At 59.7% G+C, this 24,460-nt stretch overlaps 1 protein-coding gene across 1 annotated transcript; it reads left to right on the forward strand.

Moving 5' to 3' along the window:
• Positions 1-2,819: 2,819 nt before the first annotated feature.
• Positions 2,820-15,565, forward strand: CCND1 (cyclin D1). The gene is made up of 5 exons (XM_081239006.1): positions 2,820-3,199; positions 4,755-4,970; positions 5,494-5,653; positions 9,520-9,668; positions 12,268-15,565. Exons 1-5 carry the CDS (start codon positions 3,002-3,004, stop codon positions 12,430-12,432), a joined length of 888 nt encoding a protein of 295 aa, XP_081095132.1. The 5' UTR covers positions 2,820-3,001; the 3' UTR covers positions 12,433-15,565.
• Positions 15,566-24,460: the final 8,895 nt, after the last annotated feature.

The raw sequence follows: 24,460 nt of genomic DNA on the forward strand, positions 1-24,460 counted from the left end.
CCACCTGCATGCGCGCGTCCGCCCGCCGCCCAGTCCTCTCGGGGGAGGGCGGGTGCCGGAGGTCGAAGCCGGTGGAAGGTCTCCACTGGGCCCCGCACCCCCTCCCCAAAGCCCCCGGCCGGGCGGCGCGCAGCCGCGGTGCGTACTGAGGTCGGCGCCGCGGCGCGCGGGTTCCTGAATGAACGCGCTCCCTTCCCCCGCCTTGAATGAAGGTTCCCACAGCCAGGGACGGTGGCAAACGCGCCTGCCGCGGAATTCGCCCTCTCGGGGCCGGCGATCCTCCCCGGCCGCGGTCACCTCGGCGGGGGACCAGGGGGCGAGGAAAGTGGGAAGGTAATATAAGTTACTTTTGGACTTTCTTTCCAACCAGCGTGGTCTCCTTCCCAATTGGGCCACTGGCCCTTTGTTCCACAGGGTCCCCAAGAAATAGCGCAGAGCACTTTAAATGAGCCCAGAACGTGCAGTTCCTGCTTTGCGGTGGGTATTTTAAAGGCCGTGCAAAATTAAAACTTAAACAGTAAAGTTTTTTAACGTTGCTTTTCTCTCTGAAAAAAATAATTAAAATCAAAACTCTTTCCCCGCTCTCCTGGAAGCAGCCGCTCTCAAGGGCCCCGAGACTGTTGGCCCGCTCTGCGTCTCCGGGGAACGCAGATCTGGGCTCCCTGGGGTGGGGGCTGGGCGGCTAGCGCTCCCCGCCGGGCCCCAAATTCCAGCGCCTCCCCCGCGGGTTCCTGGACGGCTCTTCACGCTCGCCGGCCGGGCTTGCACTTTTGCGCCCGTCCCTGAGCGGGGAAATCAACGGAGTTCCTCGTCGAGATCTGCCCGGTCCGCCTAGTAACAGCGCCGCGCCCCCATTGGCTCATGCTAATTCCAGTTTCCTCTGTCTTTCTCCAGGGTTAGGGGGAAGCTCCCTCCTGGACCCAGAACCCGTTCTGCCGGAGTGGGCGATCCTCTTTATGACCCGATGCCCCTCGCCGTCGCCAGCCTGCCTCGGCCCGGGCGCACGCGGGGCTCGGGTCCCCTAGCCCCCCGGGACAGAAGCAGCCCGGTGGTAGCACGCAGCCCCATAAATCATCCGGGCGGCCGCCCGGTCGGGATTTTATGAATGAAAAAGCAACCCGGCTGCCCTCGTGCGCGGGCTGATGCTCCGAGGCTCCGGCGTGCCGGGGGCCAACGCGAGCGTGGGTGCCCAGGGAGGGGGACACGGCGGTGGGTGCTCCCTGGTCGGGCCACCCACTGCTCCCGAGGCGTGAGCCGGGGGTAATTACCCTCCTGGACCCGGAATATTAGTAACCCTAAATCTCGGCGGGGGAGGGGGCGCGGGAAGAATCAGCCCTGAAAAGGGCGGGGGGAGGTCCTTGTCCTGTGGCGTGCGCCCTTGCGAAGGGAAGGGGGCTTTTTAATCCGTTTTCTTTGAGCCTTTAACATTAGGGTATATGGTGGTTTGATGACACTAAACTGTATTCAGAAGGAAGTTAATGAACAGTTTTCTTAATTTGGGGCAGGTAGGGTAAAAACTGTAAAAAAAGTATGTTAAGACTGAGCAAAATGTCCCTTTATTTTAAAAATAAGCACCAAAGAGACTGAATCTTTAATTCGAAAAGAAGCTTTATATATTCTTTTATATGTCGTACAAGTTTGCGATAATATTGGGGACTCTCTTATAGCCACGAACATATATAGGTTTTGTTTAAAATCATCAGATCAATACACCCATTTCTTTAACTTGTAATTGCTCTGATTGTTGCCAGCCCCCGCCATCCCCCTCAGGCTCACGAATGCAGCCCCAGGGCAAGTTCTAAAGGTGAAGAGACGTCCACACCCCCAGCAAAACCAATTAGGAAGCTTCCGGTGGTCTTGTCCCAGGCGGAGAGGCGACTAATATTTCCAGCGATTTAACTTAATTTTTAATTTAAAAAAATGAGACAGGGCAGAGACCACTATTTCGCAGCCTTCCTTTCAGGGTGTTTTTCTAGCTGCCGGGACAGGGTGGGGGTGGGGGGGATTGGGGACCCCCGCAAAAATGGACTGGCTAAGGTAGGAAGACAGCCCGCAGATTCCCCCAGGCGAGGAGGACAGGATGAAGGAAATGCTGGCCACCATCTTGGGCTGCTGCTGGAATTTTCGGGCATTTATTTTATTTTATTTTATTTTTTGAGCGAGCGCATGCTAGGCTGAAAGCCCTTTAACATTTAGGGTTACCCCCTCGGGCATTTGCAACGACCCCCCCGTGTGCGGGAATGAAGCCTCCACCAGTGTTGCCGGCTCTGCCCTGAGTCCCTGAATGTTAAATGGTTCCTGAAATTTACACGTGTTAATGAAAATGAAAGAAGATGTAGACGCTAAGATTCCTAGGCTGCCTCTCCGCCCGTGGGTGCCCTCGTGGCGTTCTCGGAAATGCGCCCATTCTCCCGGCTCAGATATAGGGTGTCACCGAACTCCAGAGTCCCCCCTCCATGCGGTCTCCCCAGGCTGCGTGTGGCCTGCCCGCCCTCCTAGCTGTCCCCCTCTGCAGAGCCACCTTCACCCAACCCCCAAATCCTGAGGGACCCACTCGGGGACGACAGGCCCCCCTGCACCCCTCTTCCCCGGCGGGGAGAAAGGCAGCCTCGGGACGATTTGCATTTCTATGAAAACCGGGCTTCGGGGGCAACTCCGCGCGGTGCCGGCGCGGCGCCTCCGGGATGGCTTTTGGGCTCTGCCCCTCGCCGCTCCCCGGCGCTCGGCGCCCGCGCCCCCTCCCCCTGCGCCCGCCCCCCCCCCTTCCCGCTCCCATTCTCTGCCCGGCTTTGATCTCTGCTTCACAACAGTAACGTCACACGGACTACAGGGGAGTTTTGTTGGAAGTTGCAAAGTCCTAGAGCCTCCAGAGGGCTGTCGGCGCAGTAGCAGCTAGCAGCAGCGTCCGCGCGCTCCGGCGAGGGGCAGCAGGAGCTAGAGCCGAGCGCGGACCCAGCCCCGGACCCACCGCCGCCCCAGGCCGCCTAGCAGAGCCCCAGCCATGGCACACCAGCTCCTGTGCTGCGAGATGGAGACCATCCGCCGGGCGTACCCCGATGCCAACCTCCTCAACGACCGGGTGCTGCGGGCCATGCTCAAGGCGGAGGAGACCTGCGCGCCCTCGGTGTCCTACTTCAAGTGTGTGCAGAAGGAGATCCTGCCGTCCATGCGGAAGATCGTAGCCACCTGGATGCTGGAGGTGCGGGGCTCCGGGCGGCTCTCTTAGCACTTTCCTGCGACTTGTTGCGCAAACCCACTTTTCTTTGCCACTCATCGCCCTCCCTTCCCTCCCACCCCAACTTTTGAAGTTTGCCAGAGTGTTGCTAGGAATCGTAGTTCCGAAATATATAGATATTCTGGGGATTTTTTGAACAAGGAGGGGGTGGGGTGGGGTCACTGGATATTCCCTTGGGGGGCAGCGGTCGAGGAGGGGTACCTTGGGGGAAAGCCACGACCGGGGCACCCCAGTTGGCTTCAGGGTTGGGGCCCGCAGGCTGGGCGCCCTTTGCGGCCCCCGCCTGGACCGCCACTGCTCAGCCCCCGCCTGCGCCAGAGCCCCGCTGCGCCTCTCCTCCCGGCCGCGCGGCCGCTGAGCCGCCAGCTCCAGGGGGAGGGGGCATAGATTTGATTTTTAAATTAATATCCATGGACACGTATGCAAGGGCCGCTCGTGCCAGTATTATGCGCCATCTTTGTTCTTTTATTGCAAAGCAAAAGTGTTTATTAATAATTGGGGGCAGGGTGGGGGTGGGGAGCGGCCGGCGAGGCGCTTGGGGCCGCCGCGAGGGGCCGTGCGGCCACCGGGAACCGGCGGGAGGGGCGAGGGGCCAGAGCTCGGGCAGCTGTGAGGGGACCCCGCTCGGGAGAGGGGGCCCCTTTGTTCAAGCAGTGAGTCCCGGGGCGCCCCGCACGGCCAGCTTGGGCCGGAGAGCACGCCGGGCTGCAAGGTCGCGTGGCCCCCGAGACGCTGGGGATTGACCCTCATATGCAGGGGTCTCAGCTTGGGGGACCTGTCCGGAGCGAGCCGGGGTCCAGGGGCACGTTTTCAGACCTTCAGTGGGTTCCTGAGTGCACCGCAAGTATTTTAAAATAATTTTTAAAAGTGCGGCGTGGTGCCCTTGCGAGAGGGAAACAGCGCCCGCGCCCAGGGGGAAGGGGGGCCCCCGAGTTTGAATTCCTGGGGCTCTCCCTTGAGCCTGCAACGAGCTCCCGACCCCCGGCCTGGGTAAAGGATCGCCTGATGGTCATTTTCAGGGATTTTTTATGTACCCAGTTAATTTTTTAATATTTTTAAATATTTTTTGAAAAGATGACGTCTGGGGAAATGCGGCGCGGCGGCCTGGGACGCCACCTTTGTGTCTCGCAGGCGCTGCGAGCGCGGCGCCCATCCCCGCGGCCCGCCCCGCGGCCCTGCACCCCATTTGGTGCCGACCCCAGGCCTGGAGGGTCCCGAAGCACCCACGAGGGCCGGGGTCCGCCGCCCGCGCGCGGCACACGCCGCCCAGCCGTGCCAGCTCCCGCCCCCACTGTGCCAGCCTTGCCGGGACTTTCCCTTTCAGTTTCGGGTGGGTGGGTTTGGGGGACTCTCGGGGAAGGGGGCGCGGCGGCGGCAGCTTCTGCCGCCCCCTGCCCTGACCCTCCTCGCTCTCGGGGCCCCGCAGCCCTGGCGCGAGCCGGGTGGGGGGCGCGAGGTCTCCGCAGAGGGGGCCGGGCGCTCCCGGTGGCGGCGGTCACGGCCCCCGGTGCCCCGGCAGGTCTGCGAGGAGCAGAAGTGCGAGGAGGAGGTCTTCCCGCTGGCCATGAACTACCTGGACCGCTTCCTGTCGCTGGAGCCCGTGAAAAAGAGCCGCCTGCAGCTGCTGGGGGCCACCTGCATGTTCGTCGCCTCGAAGATGAAGGAGACCATCCCCTTGACGGCCGAGAAGCTGTGCATCTACACTGACAACTCCATCCGGCCCGACGAGCTGCTGGTAACCCTGGGACCCCCACCGCCCCCGGATGCCCCGTTAGCCGTGGGACCCCGGGGGTGGGAGAGGTGCGGAGAGCCAGGGGCCCCTGCGGGCCGCTGAGAGACCCTCTGCCCCCAGGGAGGGCGGCCACACCGGTGGGGCCCCTCTCGAGGAGCGGACGGGTCCCCCGCCGCCCCACCTCACACTTTCTCTCCCTCCGACTCCCACCGCCTCGGCGCCCCTAGCGCCGCGAAAAGTGGGCGGCGCGCGCCCTCTAGCGGCGGCGGCGGCGAAGGGCCCGCGCGAAAGACCAGACCTCGCGTTCCAGGTGTCGCGGGCTTCTCTTCTCCAACCGCGGAGGGTGGGCTTAATCAAGAACGGGAGCCTTTACGAGCGGCACCTTCTCTGTTTGGATGTGGGGTTGCGCGTTGTCCCTCCAACTTCCCGGACCCTCCAACACGCCCCATTCCTTCTCCTTGCCCCCTGTTGCATTGGGGTCCGCGCCTGCGCCTCTCTTTACGCACGTGTTCCTCCATTTCCGCAGCAAATGGAGCTGGTCTTGGTGAATAAACTCAAGTGGAACCTGGCTGCCACGACCCCGCACGACTTCATTGAACACTTCCTCTCCAAAATGCCGGTGGTCGAGGAGAACAAACAGATCATCCGCAAACACGCGCAGACCTTCGTTGCCCTCTGTGCCACAGGTAGGGTGCTGGCCGGGCCTCTGGGTGCCCCTGGAGGAGCTTCTTGCTCTCTGCCTCGGTTTTCCCATCCAAGGACATGGTCCCCAGGCTCCTCCACTCTCAGAAGCTTTCCTCTTTCCCTGTTCCGGGGAACAGAGGGCTGGGCTTCTTGTTGGGGCTCCAGGGAGGGGGCGTGGGCTCCTGGGCCCGGGCAGCTGAGGCTGGGCGGCAGCCTGCCTGCGCGTCCAGCTGATGTGGCTTCTGCTCCCCACGCCAGGCGGGGGTCACTACATGCTGAAAGGGGTTGACTTTGGCAGTCCAGCCTGCCTCCTCCCCCACCCAGTCCTTCCCGTGTCCTCAAGGAGCCTGAGCTGCGGGGGCCCCCTCCTGGCCTCTCCCTGGCTGGGCCACCTGCCAGGGGCGCCTACAGGGGTGGGGAGCGCCGGCCGGCAGTGCCTGGACCACGTGCTCTGGGCGGCCAGCAGCGGCCCTCGTGCGGGGGCGGCCAACAGAGGCGCTTGGCCGCCTGAGGCCCCGCCAGGGGCGCCGGAGGGCGGCTCAGCTCACTGCCCTGGGAGTGGCTTCCTAGCGGCCTGGGCTTGGGCTGCTGTGGTTGGCGGCAGCAGCAGGCCCTCCGTCCCTCCCCCGGCACCGCTCTGGACCGTCCCTGGGGGCCCCTCCCCAGCACAGCCCTCTCCCCAGCCCCCAGGCGGCCAGTCACTCAGAACCCAGTGAGACACACGGTGCCGCCTCCTGCTGGTCCCAGCCCTGCCCCTGAGCCCCTGCGACCTCTTCCTCCCCTCCGATCCCATGAGCTGGGCCCAGGACCCCTGGAGACCCTGATCGGAGGACCCTTGCCCCCATCCCGTCCAGCTCTGCCATGGGCCACCTCTACCCCTGGCCAGGCCTCAGCTGTCAAATCTGCTTGGGGCTCACTCGGCGTGACCTGAGGGTGACAGGGCACCAAAGGGGGGACTTGGCATCCTTCACCCCCTCCCCGGAAGGGGTGGAGCCCCTCCCCCAGCCTGCCACCTCGCGTCACTGTCCTGATGTCTGGGCGCTCTGGTGGCCGGGAGTTCTGGGTTGGGAGAGCTGGGAAGATTCTGCTGGCCTCCCCACCCTCCTTTGCCAGCTCAAGGCGTGAACCCCTCTTTCTGAGTCCTTCCAAGCGAGCCATGGGGTGGGGGCAGACGAGAGGCCCGGATGAATCTGAGGGGTCAGGGCGCCCCTTCGCCAGGCATTCCTGCCCCGCAGCACCCACCCTTGGGCGGGGATGGGGAGGCTCTCACCCGCGTCCCCTCAGCCTCCAGGGGCCAGCCCAGCAAGCAGGCAGGGAGGCATTCTCTGGCTGGGACGCCTCTGAGAAGAGAAGCCTCCAGGGACTTCCCGGCAGCCTTTTATGGAGCTGAAAGTGGCTCAGGGAAACGGCAAAGTCTCCCACAGATAATGCAAAGAACACTTCCTGCGTGCCCTCCCCCCAGGATGGCTGGGGCGGCCTGGACCTCCCCCTCTCCCAGGACCCCAGGAAGCGGGGTGTGTAGCCCGCGTGGGGTGCTGGCAGTGCAGAAGCCGGGCGCAGAGGCTGTGAACGTGCTTGGTGCTGGCTGTCCAGCTACTGAGGCTGTCCAGCACCCCGGCCTGGGCACACCTCGGGCGAAGGTGGAGGGATGGCCGGGGGTGACCCAGGTTTTCACATGCATTAGCTTCGGTGGGCCCCGGTGGGGGACAGGCAGGCCAGGGGAGGGAGGGGAGCGGCACCCCACCATGACCGGGTCCTGGTCCGTTGGAACCTGACACACAGCAGTGTCCTTAGTCACAAGGGGGCCTCTCAAGATGAGAGTGACCTATTACAGCCTAAAAACAAACATTTTGTGAAGTGGAGTCCTGAGTAAAAGTCCTGGGAGATATTTTGCCCTCCGTGTAGCAAGGGTCCTTTTGAAAGGTACAGGGGGCCGGCGGGGGAAGGGTGGCCTCTGCTCTCCCGGGTCCGTGCGCCCTGCAGACCTGGGTTCCCGGGTGTGCATGGGGGCAGGAGGGGGCACGCCACCCATGCACAGAGTTGGGTTTTGCTCTGCTTTTAACCTGTGTACGGATATGTGCACGCAGTAGAGCGTTTCTTGTGCTGCGGCCCGTGAGTTACCTCTGAGGTTGGCACGTAACTGAGCTGAATGAATGGGCCTGAGCAGGGTCACTGGAGCGGTGCAGCTCCGATGCCCACTCTGGCCGGGGCCCACTGGGCTCTTTGCAGCCAGGCAGTGAATAGGAACAGCTATTGCAGCTTCCAAGCTGAAATATGCGGGCTTCTCAACTAAGCCCATAAACACGCCAAGGCACGTGCACACGTGCGTGTGCACACACACACACACAGCCTGTGTTTAGTTATTCCTTCCCTGTTGGACTGGGGTCTCGAGCTGCGGCCAGTCAGAACCTGTGCTTTGGCCACAGCGATTTCTGTGCAGTCCTGATTGGCCTCCATGAAAACCTCTCATCCCGGACTTCTGGCTCTCAGACTGGGTGGAACTGCTCCGGTTTAAAGGGGAGAGAGGGCGCGCCTTGTGAAGGGCTTTCTTTTTTAAGTGGTCAGAGGGCCCAGCAGCAGCTTTGTCCCCATCAGTGTGGCCGCCTGGCTGCCTTTCTTCCTTCCCACCCCTCCACTGGCTCCCGCTCCGCTGGATGAGAGGCCCTGGCTGTTTATTCTCAGGGATGAAGTCTCAGGCCAGTGGGAGGGGCAGGGGGTGCCCCAGCCCCCGGGGGCCGCACTCCCTTTGTGCCCAGTCCCCTCCCACTCAGCTCACCGTCCAGTTCCTGGGCACAGGATGAGGTGATAGGGGCTGACCTTCTAGGGCCTGGCTCCACACTTAGAGGCCCCCTGGTTCAGATGCTGAAATCGGTGGCCTCCCCTGCCAGGAGTTTCTCGTTGGGAGCGACAGAAAGGCGGCCCACAGGCGCTGGGTCACCTCTTCAGTGTCCTTACGTCCGTGACGAGTGTGCCGTCAGGAGGGAAACCAGAAGTTTCCATGTCAGTGAGCTGCCAGGAAGTGACCCTGGAGCCCACCTGCCCAGAGGTGCGGCGTTTCGCAGCAGGTTGCAGGGAGCTGCCGAGGACGGGCAGATGAAGTAATGCTATAGCCCTGCCATGTCCCTGGAGGCAGATGAAGTGGGGATAAGCATCTGAGGGCAGTGGGGGGCTTCCCTGGGCCCATCTTCCCATGTGCAAGATGGCCACTCCCACTGGGACCTGGCAGCGCAGGCACTTGGGGTTAGTGTTGTAGGGGACGTGTCTGCTTCCTTGAGGGTTTTCCCCACCTTTCCTTTCATCGGGCTTTTGTGAGTAAGTGACACATTCACAGGCTCACGTGCTAAGAGAAGGGAGTGAGCGATGACCCCTCTGCAGAGGCCACTGTGCCTCCTCCTCGTCCCCCCGTTGTCTCTTCCAGCAGCTGTTCTCTTGGTTAGCATTTCTGCTGTTTGCGGCGGGGGGCGGGGAAGGTGATGGGGAGGTTTTTTGTTTTTTTACCATTATTTATTTGGTTGCACCAGGTCTTAGTTGCAGCACTTGGGGTCCTTAGTTGTGGCATTCAAACTCTTAGTTGCAGCATGCCTGTGGGATCTAGTTCCCTGACCAGGGATCCAACCCGGGCCCCCTGCACTGGGAGCGCGGAGGCTTAACCACTGCGCCACCGGGGAAGTCCCTCTGCTGTTTTTAAATGAGCATCACAAGCTTGTGATCAGAGAGTCCGGCCCGGCTTCTGCTGTCGCTGGCGCCCACTTCCTGACCACCCCCTCAGGATCAGCCATCTGCGGGACAGGGCCTCAGGGGGGTCCAGGTCACAGGGGTCCTGCTGCGTCCCTGCTCACAACCCCTTTGCCTCCCTCCCTCTCTGCAGATGTGAAGTTCATTTCCAACCCGCCCTCCATGGTGGCTGCCGGGAGCGTGGTGGCCGCGGTGCAAGGTCTGCACCTGGGAAGCACCAACAGCTTCCTGTCCTATCACCGCCTGACGCGGTTCCTCTCCAAAGTGATCAGATGTGACCCGGTAAGTGACCGCTCCGGTGCTGGCTGGGGGGCCTGTCCGGCACCGGGTACTAGAAGCATCCAGGGCCTGGGGGTCCCGAGCTGCAGTGGTCTGGTGGGAAGTGGCAGGGGCTGGGGCCACGTGGGGGACAGGCAGCCACCTGCGTCCAGAGGCACAGGACCTGGCCGTGGCCCTGGCACACGCTGCCTGGGGGCCACTCCACCCTGTCTCCTGGGGGGCTCCTTTGGGAGGAGAAACACCTCCCAGAACTTGCGATGGGAGGGAGGGTCCTCCCAGGCTTCTGGTGGCCCCAGGGGCGCCCAGGAGCCTAAACCCCTCCTAGGGTCGTGGCGGGGGGCCGTCAGGAAGAGGGGCCACACGGCAGGCGGGGTCGATGATCCGTGCCCTAATGGTATGTGGGGTGAGGCCCGGTCGAGCTTTGTCTGGGCGACAGCGTGGATGCTCGATAAATGGCCGCTTTACAAGGGCCCCTGTGAGGTCTCCCGTCCACAATGGGCCTGGTACAGACAACTTGTTTTTATGACCCCCTTTGAGAGGCTGCTGCTTTGGAAGCCGCAGTCCATTGTATCTTTTTACTTAAAAATGCCACTGTCTTATTCCCCATTCTTTTCTTTTTTTTTTCTCAAAGAATTAAAATAACAATTACAAGGGTTTGGGGCTTCACCAGATTAGACCAGCGAGGTTGGTGGCGGGGGTCACTGCCAGGCCCACTAGTGTCCCGAGTAGGAGCCAGTGACCGCCTTGACCCCGATCCCCGGTCCAGGTCCAGCTCTGGCTCCGGCCGCTTCTGGTGGTCCACCCTCGAGCGCCCAGGAGGCTTGGGGAGGAAAGCTGGGTGTGAGATGGATGCCTGCCTGTCCTCTGCCAGCGGTGCTTGGCCGCCAGCCTGCATGACCCCCAGAGGAGGATGCCTTCTTGTTTGTAGGCGCGGGCAGCTCGGTGGCCCCCTGGGAGGGGGAGGCATCCTCCCCTGGCTGCTAGGGCCAGCGCCATCCCCCAGCTAGAAACGTCACAAACGGCGCTGTCTACAGACAGTGGTAGGAAATCGCTGTGTGATCGCTTATCTGAATAGAGATTATTTTAATTAGATCTGAAGCAAAGTGCCTTACGGCTGAGGAATGGTGGGAGGAATCAGTTGAGGCTGAAATTTGTTAGCCTGGTGACCGGGTGACAAACGTCAATGAGCTCAGACACAGCAAATTCTGGGCTGTGGAGGCCCCGGGGCGTGGCTGAGTCTGCCCTCCCCTAGAGCTGGCCCCTGTGGTCACAGTCTGCTCTTCACGGGGTCAGGCTGCAGTGCCAAGCAGGCTGCCGGGAGGAGGAAGCGTGGGCCGTGGACCTGGAGGATGCGCCGGGGCCTGCAGAGAGGGGAGGACCCTCCTGTATGCCTCTGCTCTCCGCTCCACAGCACGGCCCCCCAAGTTACAGGGGCCAGGGAGCCATCCCCGGGGGGGCTGCCTTCAGCGGGTGGGTGGAGGCTCTCGGGCCTCAGTAGACCGTGGTGGGTGTTTGGATCAGAGCCTCAGGAGGCCGTCAGGAGTCTTGGGCCTCAGTTTCCTCCTCTGTAAAATGGGGCCTTTTGCACCTTCCCTGCCTCCTCCTTTGGCGTGATGAATACTGAAAGGGTGGGTAGGAAAGCCCCCCCGCCCCATAAGCCCTGTCCCCTTGGGAGATCTCCAGGGATTCATTCAGAAGCCTTCTTGGCCTGGTTTCACTTCTTTGGGGCGGGGTACACCGTTTCCAGCCCCATCTAGGAGGAAGTTAGCAGCGCTTTCTCCGTGCTGAATCTCGTTCCTGTGGGAAAGGCATGGGTCTGTTTCCCAGGCTGCCCTGGAGCCTTTCCCTGGTTCTAGAACAGAAGCCCTGTGTGGCATCCCAGGAGTTGGGACAGCCTCTCTGTTCAGATCCGGGAGCCGCGGCTGCCCGGCTGCGGGCAGCGCCTTCGAGCTGCTGGGAGATTTGCCCGCGGTGGGACCAGGAGAGGCCCCCGGCCTCCGGGGTTCCTCCTCTCCATTGAACACGCGGGGTGGTCGCTGCCGGGAGCTGTGCGCGGCCGGAGCGTCTCCCAGGACGCAGGCCCTAACTGGAGAGGACAGGGATAAAGGCCCCAGGGCCGCCCAGCATTCATCCTCGGTCAAGCACGGCCTAACGCTTTTGACGGCCATTCATCACGGAATGCTGGGTTCACTGCGAGGGCTGACACGGCAGAGGTTAAGGCCGAAAAGCGGGGCTCAGAGGGCCTCCCCATCCCGGATCAGATGGCGCTGAATTCGCTGAGGGCAGCGGTGGGGCTGGTGGGAACCTGGGCCCAGAGATGAGAGCCCTGGCGAGGAGTTCCAGCGAGCGGCCGGGCAGGCAGAAGCCTCGGGGCGGGTGGGCAGGAGCGTCTGTGTCCACCGGAGCCCTTGGGTGCTGAGTGGGCTCACCCGTGGGCTTTTCAGGCCGGGAGGGCAGCTGGTGGGCAAACAGGGTCCCCACTGTCGATCCTGGGGTCTGGGCGGCGGTTTCCCGGGTTTGGGGGAGGCGGCGTTTTTTTTCGGTGAGCGTTGGGAAGGGGCCCCTCGGTGCGGACCGCCTCCTGAGGACCCGTCTCGCGCAGGACTGCCTCCGCGCCTGCCAGGAGCAGATCGAAGCCCTCCTGGAGTCCAGCCTGCGCCAGGCCCAGCAGCAGAACTTGGACCCCAAGGCCGCGGAGGAGGGGGAGGAGGAGGAGGAGGCGGACCTGGCCTGCACGCCCACCGACGTGCGTGACGTGGACATTTGAGGGCGCCGCGGCGGGGGAGGGGCCGGCCCGGGCTCCGCGGACGGAGCCGCCATCGGAAGGCAGCCCGCCCTTCAGTGTCTTGGTGTTTTCCTTTGCTCTTTCTCCCTTTTGTTTCTGAGTTAAGCAAAAGAAAAGAAACGTCCCCGAAAACCTATCTTTAAGGGAAAAAAAAAAAATAAGGAGAGGAAAAAATAGAATTTGCATAACCCTTAGCTGGAGGGGGGAGGAGGGTTGTGCTACAAAAATAGAGGATTTTATACCCCATAATCAACTAGTTTTTATATTCATGCGTTTGTGTCTCTGTGTTATAAGGTAGGCGTTAACACAAGAAGCGAGTCTGCAGGGGAGGATTAGATTTGATTCTTTATGTGTTTCAGACAAACAAAAAGCATAAAAACGTTTAAAAAAAAATAGGAAAAAGTCCACAACCCATTTTTAAAGTAGAAGAGGGTTTTAGATAGAACTCTACCCGTGTGCTTTTCCTAAGGGCACAGCTTTAAAGCGGTTCTAGGCATCCTGTATCTCGCTTATGCATGTAGTCACTTTATAAGTCATTTGTTTATTTTATTTCGTAGGTAGGCATGTAACCTCCACCTTGTCAATGGCTGATGTAACCTCTCGGCTAGGGTAGCGTAGAGTTCGGCATTTTCAAGGCCTGATCCTCTTTCTGCCTGTGGACCAACCACCTGAGGGGTTTGTCGGGCGCCAGCCTGCGCCTCGGTGACGGAAGGCCACCTCCGACTCCTAGCGTCCGCTACTAGAAAGAGAAACCGCAATAGTGACCTAATATATTCTATTTTTATAATCTTCATATTTTTGTAGTTACCTGTTTATGAGGTGCTGGTTTTTCACCCAACAGATCTGCAGCCTGCTCACATCCAGGTGAAATCTACAGCTGTTTTTTTTGTTTTTTTGTTTTTGTTTTTTGTTCCTTCTCAATATTCCAAAACCATTCCATTTCAAAGCACTTTCAGTCTCTAGGTGACATCTCTGTGTATGTTGTGTGTGGAGGGGGCGGGGAACGGTTTCTTAATGGAATGGTTTGGGAATATTCCAGTACTTGGGTGCAGACAGGATGGCGAGGCAGGTGCTTGTCAATATGGTGTTAGCGAAAGGGAGGTGATGTTTTGGAGGGGGCTAGGTTCCGGTCAAGGAGAAGAAAATGTGCATTCATTCTCACACTGCCAGGATGATGTGTTCCTTTCCTTTTCTGTAGAGAAGTTGAAGTTTAGGAATCCTTCAGTGCCAACTGGTGTTTGAAAGTAGGGGCCTTAAAGGTTTACCTAGAGAACCAGCAGTTTCAGAGTTATCTTTAGATGTTTTGCAACGGAAGGTTTTTAAACACTAAAATATATAATTTATAGTTAAGGCTAAAAAGAATATTTATTGCAGAGGATGTTCGTAAGGCCAGTATGATTTATAAAGTAATGCAATCTCCCCTTGATTTACACACACACACACACACACACTTTTCTGCCTTAGATGTTGCAGGTGTAGGACAGTTTGTTAAAGTTAGGTCCTTTTATAAGAGAGGGAGAAAAATCCCGAGAAAAAAACACAAAGACATGGATTTGGCTAATTTGGCCTGATTGGCTTTTTGCAGAGTGATCCAACTGGAGAGGTGTCAGAGTTATAAGCACAATTAGGATGCTGGAAACAAGTTCAGTTCCAAGTTCAGTTCCAATACGATCTCATCCCCGAACCCTCCTTTCAAAAAAGAAATTTAGCAACCGCTAGATAATTTGCACATCTTGGCTATGTACCTTTTTGTAATTATTCTGTAGGGAGTGTTGAAGGGAGCGAGGAGGTGAGGGAGGAAGTGTGCGGAGGGGAGGTGGGCGGGGACCACGCGAGGGACAGGCTGCGGCTCCATTTTTCTTTATTCGCTGCTACCGATGACTTCCCAGTACAGTTTGGAAACAGATGCATATCGCTTCTCTTATCTTTCACATTGTTTTGCTGCTATTGGAGAATCAGTTTTTTTTCTGTTTTACAATGTCATATACTGCCATGTTCTAGTTTGAATTTTCTCATAGAAAAAAATGTATTACGGATGCCTTTTTTTTTTTTTGGTAGTGTTGTTGTTGGTTTTTTTTTTTCTTTTTTTTATGTGATCAATTTTGACTTAATGTGATTACTGCTCTATTCCAAAAAGGTTCCTGTTTCACAATACCTCAAGCTTCACTTAGCCATTTGCAGACCAGGTGGTCAGGCTCTGTCTGCTGCTTCGGCAGACAGACACGCGGACGAGATCCCAAAAAGGACCTGGTGGGGATCCCCACCCCGCCGGGCCGCGTTCACGAGGACCCCCGGGCGTCTCTGGAGACAGGCCATGTCCGTTTCCTTTGCCCTGCGCCTGTTATGCTGGACTCTCCATCTGACCTGGGATTTACCATCATCGTAGTTTTTACAGCCCGTATCGTTCTTTGCGTATAGCTATGAAAGTTGCATTATTATTATTATTATTATTATTGTAACAAGTATGTCTTAATGTGCCACTGTGGTGCTGTGCTGTAGGACTCGGTCATTTGGCATGATTGGAATCGCTTCTGGCCCGTGTCACAGTTTGGGGTGTGTTGTATCTGTTATTAGTGTTCTGTTTGTTGTTCTGGTCATTATAGCAAAAATGCTCCTTTAAAGAGACTTCAGATCTCCATGAAGCCACAGCCAACAGTGCTGTGTGCCCAAGAGCCACCTAACGCGCTGCCGAACCAAAAGGATTTGCACCGTCCGCTGCGGCCCCAGGCGGGGCAGCCCGTGCGCTTCAAGGCCATTGGCAGGTGCAAACCCGCCCCACCCCACCCCTGCAGGAACACTGCTTCCGCTTACCTCAACCATTCTGGCTGCGGCGTCTCTGTCTGAACCAAACGGGGTCCGTGAGGGACGGTCTGTCCGTGGTTGGGGGTGAGATGTGTGTGCTCGAAGGCCAAAGGCCAGTGGCAGGTCCGGGAGCACAGGAAGTCTGTCCCGTGACCAGCAAGTCTGAGGGTCCGGGCAGGCAGGCACTTGGGGGTCTGTGTGTGTTTTTGGTTGCACACCACGGTGTTTCCCAGCACAGACATGTAACCGGCACGTTTCCAGCAGGAAACAAGACAAACGTGAAAAGTCTAGAAATAAAATTGGTAAAACCCCAGTGCAGTGCCCGCTTGTCTGTTTCCTGGGGTGGGCAGGGAGCCAGGGCCATGCACCCCAAGTTCCTTGGATGGGGGTGGCAGGCGGGTAGGGGGCCTGCCTCGGCCCTGGGGACACTGGGGCCAGGCCATCCTCTGTCATGGGGGGCTGCCCTGGGCACCGTGGGCTGTTGGGCTGCATCCCCGGCCTCCACCCGCTAGATGACAGGACCGACCCCAGTCGTGACAACAAAAATGCCTCCAGACGTGGCCAGCGGTCCCCTGGTGATGCAGAAGGAGGGTGTGATGCCCTCCCAGTCGGGAGGAAATCCGGACCAGAGGTCTGTAGTGGGAGAGGGCCGCGTGGACCCCCCCTGAGTTTGAGGACGGGCTTGCAGGCTGCCCCGACCACCTTAGACTACGGCTCTGGCCCCGGTGACATGACCCCCGTTGATCAGCCGCCTCCCAGCCCACGTCTGGCCAGTTCGCCCTCCCAGGTTATTTGCAGATAGGCAAGTAAATAAATGCGTTAACCCTCTTCTGGCGCAAACTGCTGTTTGCTCTGGGTGAATCATGGCCCCAAGGTGCCCTGAGCTCGGGGGGAACAACACCAGTGTCTGGGCAGCGGTCCGGTGGCCTTTCACACGGACCCGGCGACCTGGGAGGCCAGGTGGACACCTGTGACGTCCACCTTTGGGCTCCAGATGCCTGCGAACTGGCCGCATTCCCAAAGCCGGTGGAGGTGGGAAGTGAATCTTGGTCCCAGCTCTGCGGGGCCGGGGCCTCTTCCCAGAGCCTGGGGGTCCCCAAGGTGCCCTCATCCCCGAGCTGAGCATTCAGCGAGCGCTCCAGAGCCAGGAGGAGGCCTGGGTCACGCGCCAAGAATGGCACTACTTGCCAGGTCAGTTCACCGCAGCCCTAATGAAGCGCCTGCCGTGTGCCGGCCTGCCCGGGGGGTGCCCACGGGGTCGGTGGGGCCTGTAGCTTCTGGGAGGAGGTGGGGTGTGCAGGCGCCAGAACTGCTGCCGCCCCGCCCCCGGGGCCTACAGGGTGCGCTGAAAGGGGGTCCCGTACAGCAGGGGACCGAGGGACGGTCAGAGCCTCGGGAGGTGCCCTGAAGCCCAGGGCCTGCTCTGCACCGCCGCGGTGGCTCAGCCCCGGGGACCCACTAGTCTGTGTCAGCACCGGGGCTCAATGACATCGACGGCCACGGGCGTACAGAGGGGCCCAAGCGAGGCTCCGACGCCGCGAGGGCCTCGGGGTATCTTGAGGGGCAGGGGCAACACTCTGCATTAAGTTCCAACGAGAACCTGGGCAGAGGAAGCCGGGGGGCCGGCCTGCACTCCACAGGGAGCTGGACGCACAGGACACCAAGCCTGCGGGGCTGTTTGATGGTTTCTAACGTTGCAGGTGGAAAATCTGTTTGTGGGCTGACAGGTCGGACAGTGGAAAGGAAGAGGGCATGACGGGGAGGTGGCCTGTGAGGCACAGGGGGAGGGGGGGAGGCAGGGGCAGGGGCGCGGATGGGACCCAAAGTACACAGAGGGTTTGGGCCGAGTGAGGAGGGGCCCGGAGCCCCCCAGCGCCGAATCCCCAGCCGTGAGGCCCCCGGGGGAGGGGCAGCAGGCTTCTCTCAGTTATGCCATGGGCCCAGACCCCTCCAACCGCCCACGTCAGCTCGGGCATCTCCTCATGGGGACCCCCCCGTGGGGGTCTGGCTGCCCTGTGCATATCAGGAAAACAAAAACTGGCCTTTGGAGACAAAGCCTTCCAGTGTCCACTCCACTGCCCCCTCCCGGAAGCCCGAACGCCTTCTCTCACTCCGGCCCACGGCCACTCACCTGGGGCCTCCCTGCCTCGCAGCCAGTCTCCCTGCCCCAGGCGGGCCCACCACCCTCTGCCAGAACCCCCTGGGGCTTCTAGCTCCTTCCAGCTCCATCCAGGGTCCTGGGACCTGGCCCATCTCTCCAGCCTCACCCCCCCATCTCCCCCCAGCCTCACCCCCCGTCTCCCCCAGCCTCAGACTCTTCATTCCCCGAAGTTTCTGCCCAGGGGACTGCAGGACACACCAGACTACTTCCGGCCTCCAGTTTTGTGCTGGAGTGCCCACCCCCTGCTCTCCCCCAGGCTCACATAAGACTCTCTACGGTGTTCTCCACCCTGCCCCAGACAGGTGGCTCTGGGTGGTCCAGGAACCATTACACGTGGTGTTTCCCCTCCGGGCTGTGAGCCCTTGAGGACAGCTGTCTGGCTGGTCCTTCTCTGCCCACGCCCTGCACCCCGCCTGCACGCAGCGGGTGCTGAGCAGTAGGGCCGCGTGCGGGCTGCGGGCTTTGTGAGCTGCCAAGGGCTGGGCCCTGCCTGACCCGGGTGCCGTGGGCAGACCCCGAGTTGTGAGGACTCGGGGGCTGGGGGGCTCCCCATGGGCCGGGAGCATCTCATTGCCCTGACGAGGCCCGATAAGCCCCGGGACACAGCCTGGGCACTAAGGCGAGTCAGTTCCCTGCCAGGGCCCCAGATTCGAGGGGCCACAGGGCAGGCGTGTTTGCAGAGGTGGGTACTGCTGGGACTCTGGGCGCCAGGCTCCCCACCTTCCCTCTGAGCCCGTCCCTCCTGGAAGCCCGGCAGCAGCAGGGCTCGGCTGTCCCACCACGAGGCCAATCCCAACTCCGGGGGGGCGGCTGCACGGGTCGTGTGTCCCGCATGCTGGGCTGGCCTCCGCCGTGCACAGGGCCCTGTCAGCCCAGGAATGTCTTTGATCAGGAGTTTATGCACAGGGGACGCAAGCCCCCAGCCTCTAATCCGTTCCCACAGTCCCCCTGCCCGCCGGCCCCTGCCCTGAGCCACACCTCGGCCCAGCAGACAATAGCCACGGCCGGTGGGCGGGCAGCGCCAGGGATGAGGGCCGGAGGCCTACATCCGGGGGCATTGTCACCGCCACTCACAGGGCGCACAGGAGGATGGGGAAGCTCTTGGCTCAAGGGCTGCCGTCGGCCCAGAGCCTATCAAAGACGGCAGCGTCTGTTAATCCTTTCAAGTTACAACTAGCAGCGAGACAGCCTCCCCAGGGCGGTCCCTCTGGAGCAGACCCGTCTAGCTGGAGGGTCTACCCACATTCTGGACCCCAAGCCCGCCGAGCACGCCGGGCCGTGTTCCTTCCCTGGTCCCATCGCAGGAGGACAATACCTCAGGTTCACGCAGCACGTACTGGGGGGCAGGCATTGTGCTAAGGGCCAAACACACCAGTTCTCCCTACATCTTTTTGTTGTTGTTGTTTTGTTTTGTTTTTACGGCCGTGCCGCAGGGCATGCAGAATCTTAGTTCCCTGACCAGGGATCGAACCCGCGCCCCCTGCATTGGGAGTGCAGAGTCTTAACCACTGGACGGCTGGGGAAGTCCTCTCCCTAAATCTTGAAACAGCCCCCAGGGGTTGGTGACAGGCAGGGGACACACTGGCGAGGGGGCCCTGTGGAGCCCACGTTCCTCTCGCAGGTCCAAGTATTCCCATCTTCCAGGTCAAGGGTAGGCAGGCTTCTCCACAAAGGGCCAGACAGGGAGTGTTAGGGGCTTTGCTGGCCATGGTCTCCGTCCAGCTCCTCTATTCCACTGTACGGAGCAGGCAGCCACAGAGGACAGCACGGCAACGAGCACAGCCAGGCGGGATCTGGGCTGAGGGTGGGAGTCAGCCGATTCCTGCTGGGGACAAGTAAACCGGGACCCAGAGAGGTGAAGTAACTGAGCCAGGATCACATGGCGGGGAACTGACCGAGCCAGGCCAGTGGCCGAGTTTGTGTCTCTGGGGCCTGGGCCCCTGGCAGTCAGTTTGGCTGCCTTGCCGAGAACGAGGTCTTCAAAAATGGGCTTGAAGAAAACGCACGAAGTCTTCAAGTATTTTCACCCAACGGTCAGTGCGTGCACTCGGGGCGGCCCTGCTTTGCCAGGAGTCCCAGGGGTCAAGTTCAGGTCCACCCACATCCGAGACTTCAAGTCAGCGGCCCCTGCGGTCAGGGCAGTGTCTTGGTCAGCTGGCCTGGAGAAGGGTGGCCAGGCATGCTGGCAGTGTCGTCTGACGTGGTCAGTCATCGTTTGAAAAACACTCTCTCACACATGAGCACGTTTTAGAGGAAAAGACCCAGGAGTTGGATCTCAGCTCTGCAACTTTCAGGCTGTGCGGCTTCGCCTTCTGGGCCTCAACTTTCTCACGCATAAAATGGGGATAGTCACGTCTATAAGAAGGGCGGCTCCGAGAGGGCATCCTAGCATCTGTGACACACCCAGCACGGAAGTGGGGCTCAGTCAGTCTGTTCGGTGACCGCCTCCTGGGGTGACGCGAGGACCGACGGCTCGACGTCCATGAAGCACTGAGCACAGTGCCTGATGCACAGGCATCAATCAGTAAACGTCACCATACTGTCCGTGTGACCACCACCATCCCGTGCATCGTGCAGGTGTGCAAGGAGGCCCCGCTGGTCCCCGGGGGGTGGTCGAGGCCATCCTTATTCCCCTCCTCTGGCAGTTCTTGGTCTTTGTGCCCACACTGAGCCCCCCACCTGGTGTTGACAGCACCCAGATTTCACTCGGTGCGAACCACTGTTCTCAGCTCTGTGGCTCAGGTGGGACTGACCCCATCCCCAGCTCCAGGACAGGCGCCAATGGGCTCAAAGCCAACAGCACATCTGCCCCCCAGGACGAGTGGCAGGTTCAAGGGTGGATGTGAAATCTAACAGCCAACGAGACTCAGGGAGACATTTTCTGGAGCTTCTGGAAAAGAGAGCACTCCACTCTGTTCCTTAGGACTCCTGGGGGCTGGCACAGCCCGTCTGCCCTGATAGGGGCGTCCGTGGTGCCACGGCCACAGGATGGAGCCCGAGCGTGAAGCCGGTCGTGCAGGAGAGCAAGAGGGGGACCAGGTCTCCAGACGAGCTGCTGGAGACTGCCCATCACAGCCCCTTACTGTTTGAGTCCATTTGATATGAGTTTCCTAGCATTTTCAAAGCTTCTTAACTATCACACCGTATGTGTGTTTTCTACCTTTTCTAGATGTAACATGTATTACTGATATAAACAACAGGGGCTGAGGCCAGGGGAGAGCTTCGAGCCAGCCTTCACTGGCAGACCCTGTCTCGGCCCCTGTACAGAGCCAGCGGGGTCCCCCAAAGGCAGCAGCCTCTCGGGGGAGGGAGCCAGGGGGCTCCTGTGCCTTGAGATAACAGCGTCTTTCTGGGGTGTAGGTACCACCTGCCCCTCAGCGCAGCGGAGACCAGGGAGCTGAGGCAAATGCCTTAAGAAGGAAGCTCCCCGCACGTCAGGCCAGGATGAAGGGTCTGGACATCCCCGCGTCCTGCCTCTTCACTCAGCAGACGGCCAGACAGCCCAGACCTCCTTATCAGTGTCCTGGGGCTGCTATAACAAGCCACCACAGAGTGGGCGGCTACATCAACAGACATTTATTCTCTCACAGTCCTGGAGGCCGGGGCCGTGCTCCCTGCCCCAGGTCTCACGGCTGCTGGAAACGCCCGGCGTCCCTTGGCTTACAGCCGCCTCACTCCGTTCTCAGCCTCTGCCCTCGCACGGCTGCCTCTCCTCCATGTGTCTCTCTTTACACGGCATTCTTCTCTTCAAGGACGCGGTCATGTGAGACGTAGGGCCCCCTACTCTAGTACAACCCACCGTAACGCACACCTGAGTCACAGCTGCAAAAACCCTATTTCCAAAGGTCACATTCACAGGTACCAGGGGCTGGGACTTCGTCGTATCTTTTAGGGGACATGGTTCAACTCAACAGATGTGTCTGAGCTCTCAGAGCTAGGGAACCTGTTCATGGAGCACCCTGGGATTTCAGGGGCACATGCCCACCAAAAATAATGGAAGTTCAATAAATCCTTGCTAAAAGGATGGAGACAGCCCGCCACCAAGTCTTCAGTTCCACGGCCGTTTACTTGGGGCATGGGGTCCCCTGGCCCATCACGCTCCTGAGTGGGTAGAAACAGGATCATATTCAGGTATCACTCCAACCCTAGGGAGCCAAGGCCCAGCTGATCTGGTAAAGGGCACCAGGGAGATGGGGCCAAAGTGCTGTCTCCACAGGGGCCCCCAAGGGACACAGCAGCAAGGGCCTCAATGTCAGGTGAGGAGTTTAATCAGCCATCAGAGCTATGGAGACGTTCACAGGCAAGGAGTGACTGTCCTTCCTGGGACACTGAAGCCCCCCACTGAGCCCCCAAGTCCTGGTGGCTTGGATAGGCCCGTCCCTCTGGGGGTCTGGCCCAGCACCTGCCCGACTCTCGTGTCCTGTGAGAACTGAACGCCGTGCCTGCTTTTCTCTGATGGATCATACTGGCTTGGGGACACGTTTCCTGGGCCGCAGGCCGGTTCCTCACTTCACTCACTAAGGAATGGAATAACTGTGGAGTTGGGACGACCTCACCAGTTACTTAGGTTTTGATCTCTCCAAATTACGCTGTGTTTTCAGGTAGGGTGGAAGAGACATTCTCCACGGTGCTGAGCTCAAATGAAAGCTCACAAAGCGAGTCATGCCAAGGTCACCTCCTCCAAGAAGGCTTCCTGCCCACCTTCCCACTCCCTTATCCCCCAGGCAGAGCTGAACGCCCCCCCCCCCCCGCCTCCAGGCTCCCCATCCATCCCTCAGTGAGCCGTGCTCAGAGGGTTGAGGGCAGCTGATGGCCCACGCGGTCCCTGCCTCTCCTACTGCAGCCAGCACGGGTCCCTTCCCGTAAAGCCGACTGTCTCCGCCGCGATCAGCTAGATGCAAGACTGGTCGCACAGACAGGCTGTGAATTATCAGGAAAATGAGACTCTGTTCCGGCTAAGAATAATTTACGCAAACCCCTTGACCCCCACTGTGCTTAGGCCTGAGGTCAGCCACTTACTGCGACCGCTGGTACATCACTCAACTGGGAGCCCCAGGCCCCCATCTGCCAGGGTGAGGAGGGCAGGCAGCGACCCCACCTCACAGGCTTTGTGGACACTTCAGTGACCCAAGGAAGGTCAAGGCGGCCACGAGCAGCCACTCGGTAAATAAGACTTCTTATCCCTTCCTCCGAATCACTTCATTCTTTTCTCACCGCTGGGTAGAGAAAAACAAGAAGCTGAACGTGAGTAAAAGTAAGCGTCCGGGGCTGGGTTCTGGCCTGTGGGTGGATGTTTCCCACCACCCACCACGGTGCCTCTGAGAGTACAGTTCCAACGTGGTAAGTTCAGGTGGATTGGTTAGCCTGCTTATTCCCAATTACTAATGTTCTAAAAAATAAAATGAAGTAACTTCAACTTTTTTTTAAAATAAAATTTATTTATTTACCTATTTATTTTTGGCTGCGTTGGGTCTTCGTCGCGGTGCGCAGGCTTCTCTTTGCACTGGCTTCTCTTGTTGCGGAGCACGGGCTCTAGGTGCGCGGGCTCGGTAGTTGTGGCGCACGGGCTTCGTTGCTCCGCGGCATGTGGGATCTTCCCGGACCAGGGCTCGAACCCGTGTCCCCTGCATTGGCAGGCGGATTCTTAACCACTGCACCACCAGGGAAGTCCCAAAGTAACTTCAACTTTTAAGTGCAATGGGCTTCTTCTCTCCCAAGTTAAGTCTGTCCAGGCAGCCAGACAGGGTGTCTATTACAGGCCACCCTGTATTCACCCTATGGCTGAATTATGTCCCCACAAAAATTCATGTTGGAGTCCTGCCCCTCAGAACCTAGAATGTGACTATATTTGGAGATGGGGCCTTTAAGGAGGTCATCAAGGTGGGCCCCAATCCAACAAGGGCTGGAGTCCTTAAAGCAACACCCACACACACAGGGACGACTGTGTGAGGACACAGGGAGAAGACAGCCGTCTACACACCAAGGAGAGGCCTCAGGAGGAACCGGCCCTGCCCACACCAGGATCTCAGATTCCAGCCTCCAGGACTGGGGACAGTGAATGCCTGTTGTTTAAGGCACCCACTGTGCAGCATTCGCTGTGGCAGCCCCGGCTGGCTAATAATGTGGCACAAAACATGCTGGGAGTTCCCGACAGGGAACAGCAAGCAGGCCGGAGCCGTGGGGCATCTACGAGCCCCTGGAAAGGGGGAAACCCAACAAGGGCTAATATCCAACAGGACCAGGTGTAGGTGGACAGGAAGGGACGGGACGGGATGGGATGGGGGAGGGGCAAGCAGGATACCTTTGCCTGCAAACCATGGAAGCCCTCCCGAAGTGGCCTTGAACTAGGGCATTCATCAGCTCCTATAACCGAGGCTGGCAAGCAGAGCGCCTCTCGGGGGTCAGTCAGCACAGCTGCTCGGCAATGTCCTCGGGCTGGGTCCTCTCTGGCTGGGCTCTGCCACGCCCAGGTCTGGCTTCATCCGTAGCTGCTTGCAAGCTGCCTGTCGTAATTCCAGGTGTCGCATCCCCGCAGGACAACTTCCAAAAGATACCACCTCTCTCAAGAGTGATGTGACCTTTGCCAGAAGCCCTCGGGTGTCCTCCACCGTCTCATGAGCCAGAAGAGCAAGCTCCCCGGACCCCATCGCTGGAGGCAGTATCACAGGAACAGAGTGGTTGTGACGCGAACAGGGGCTCTGTCTGTACTGTAATCCAGAACATCTGTCTTGGGTGACCAAGGGGTCCTGGAAACTGGGTCTCACCCTCCAAGGAGGAGCCAGGCCGGTGTCCAGGGGCCCTGAAGATGATCCATGAGGCAGCTCGGCCCCGCGGGATGGGGGAAAGGAAGTGGCTGCCGGCTGCTCTGGCTGACACCTGGCAGGGGAGAGGCTGAGAGGAGAGAGACGGAAGGGGTGGGGGGGAGTGAGGTTTGGGGCAGGAGAGGTCAGTGATAAACGCACGCGGTGGCCGGCCAGGGGCAGCAGGACCCGGCCCTTTCCTGAACACCACGGGACGCCGTCCTGTCGCGGTAGCTGCCTCCATGCG

Source organism: Mesoplodon bidens, assembly GCF_964165515.1.
Source record: "Mesoplodon bidens genome assembly, chromosome: 7".
Lineage (NCBI taxonomy): Eukaryota > Metazoa > Chordata > Mammalia > Artiodactyla > Ziphiidae > Mesoplodon > Mesoplodon bidens.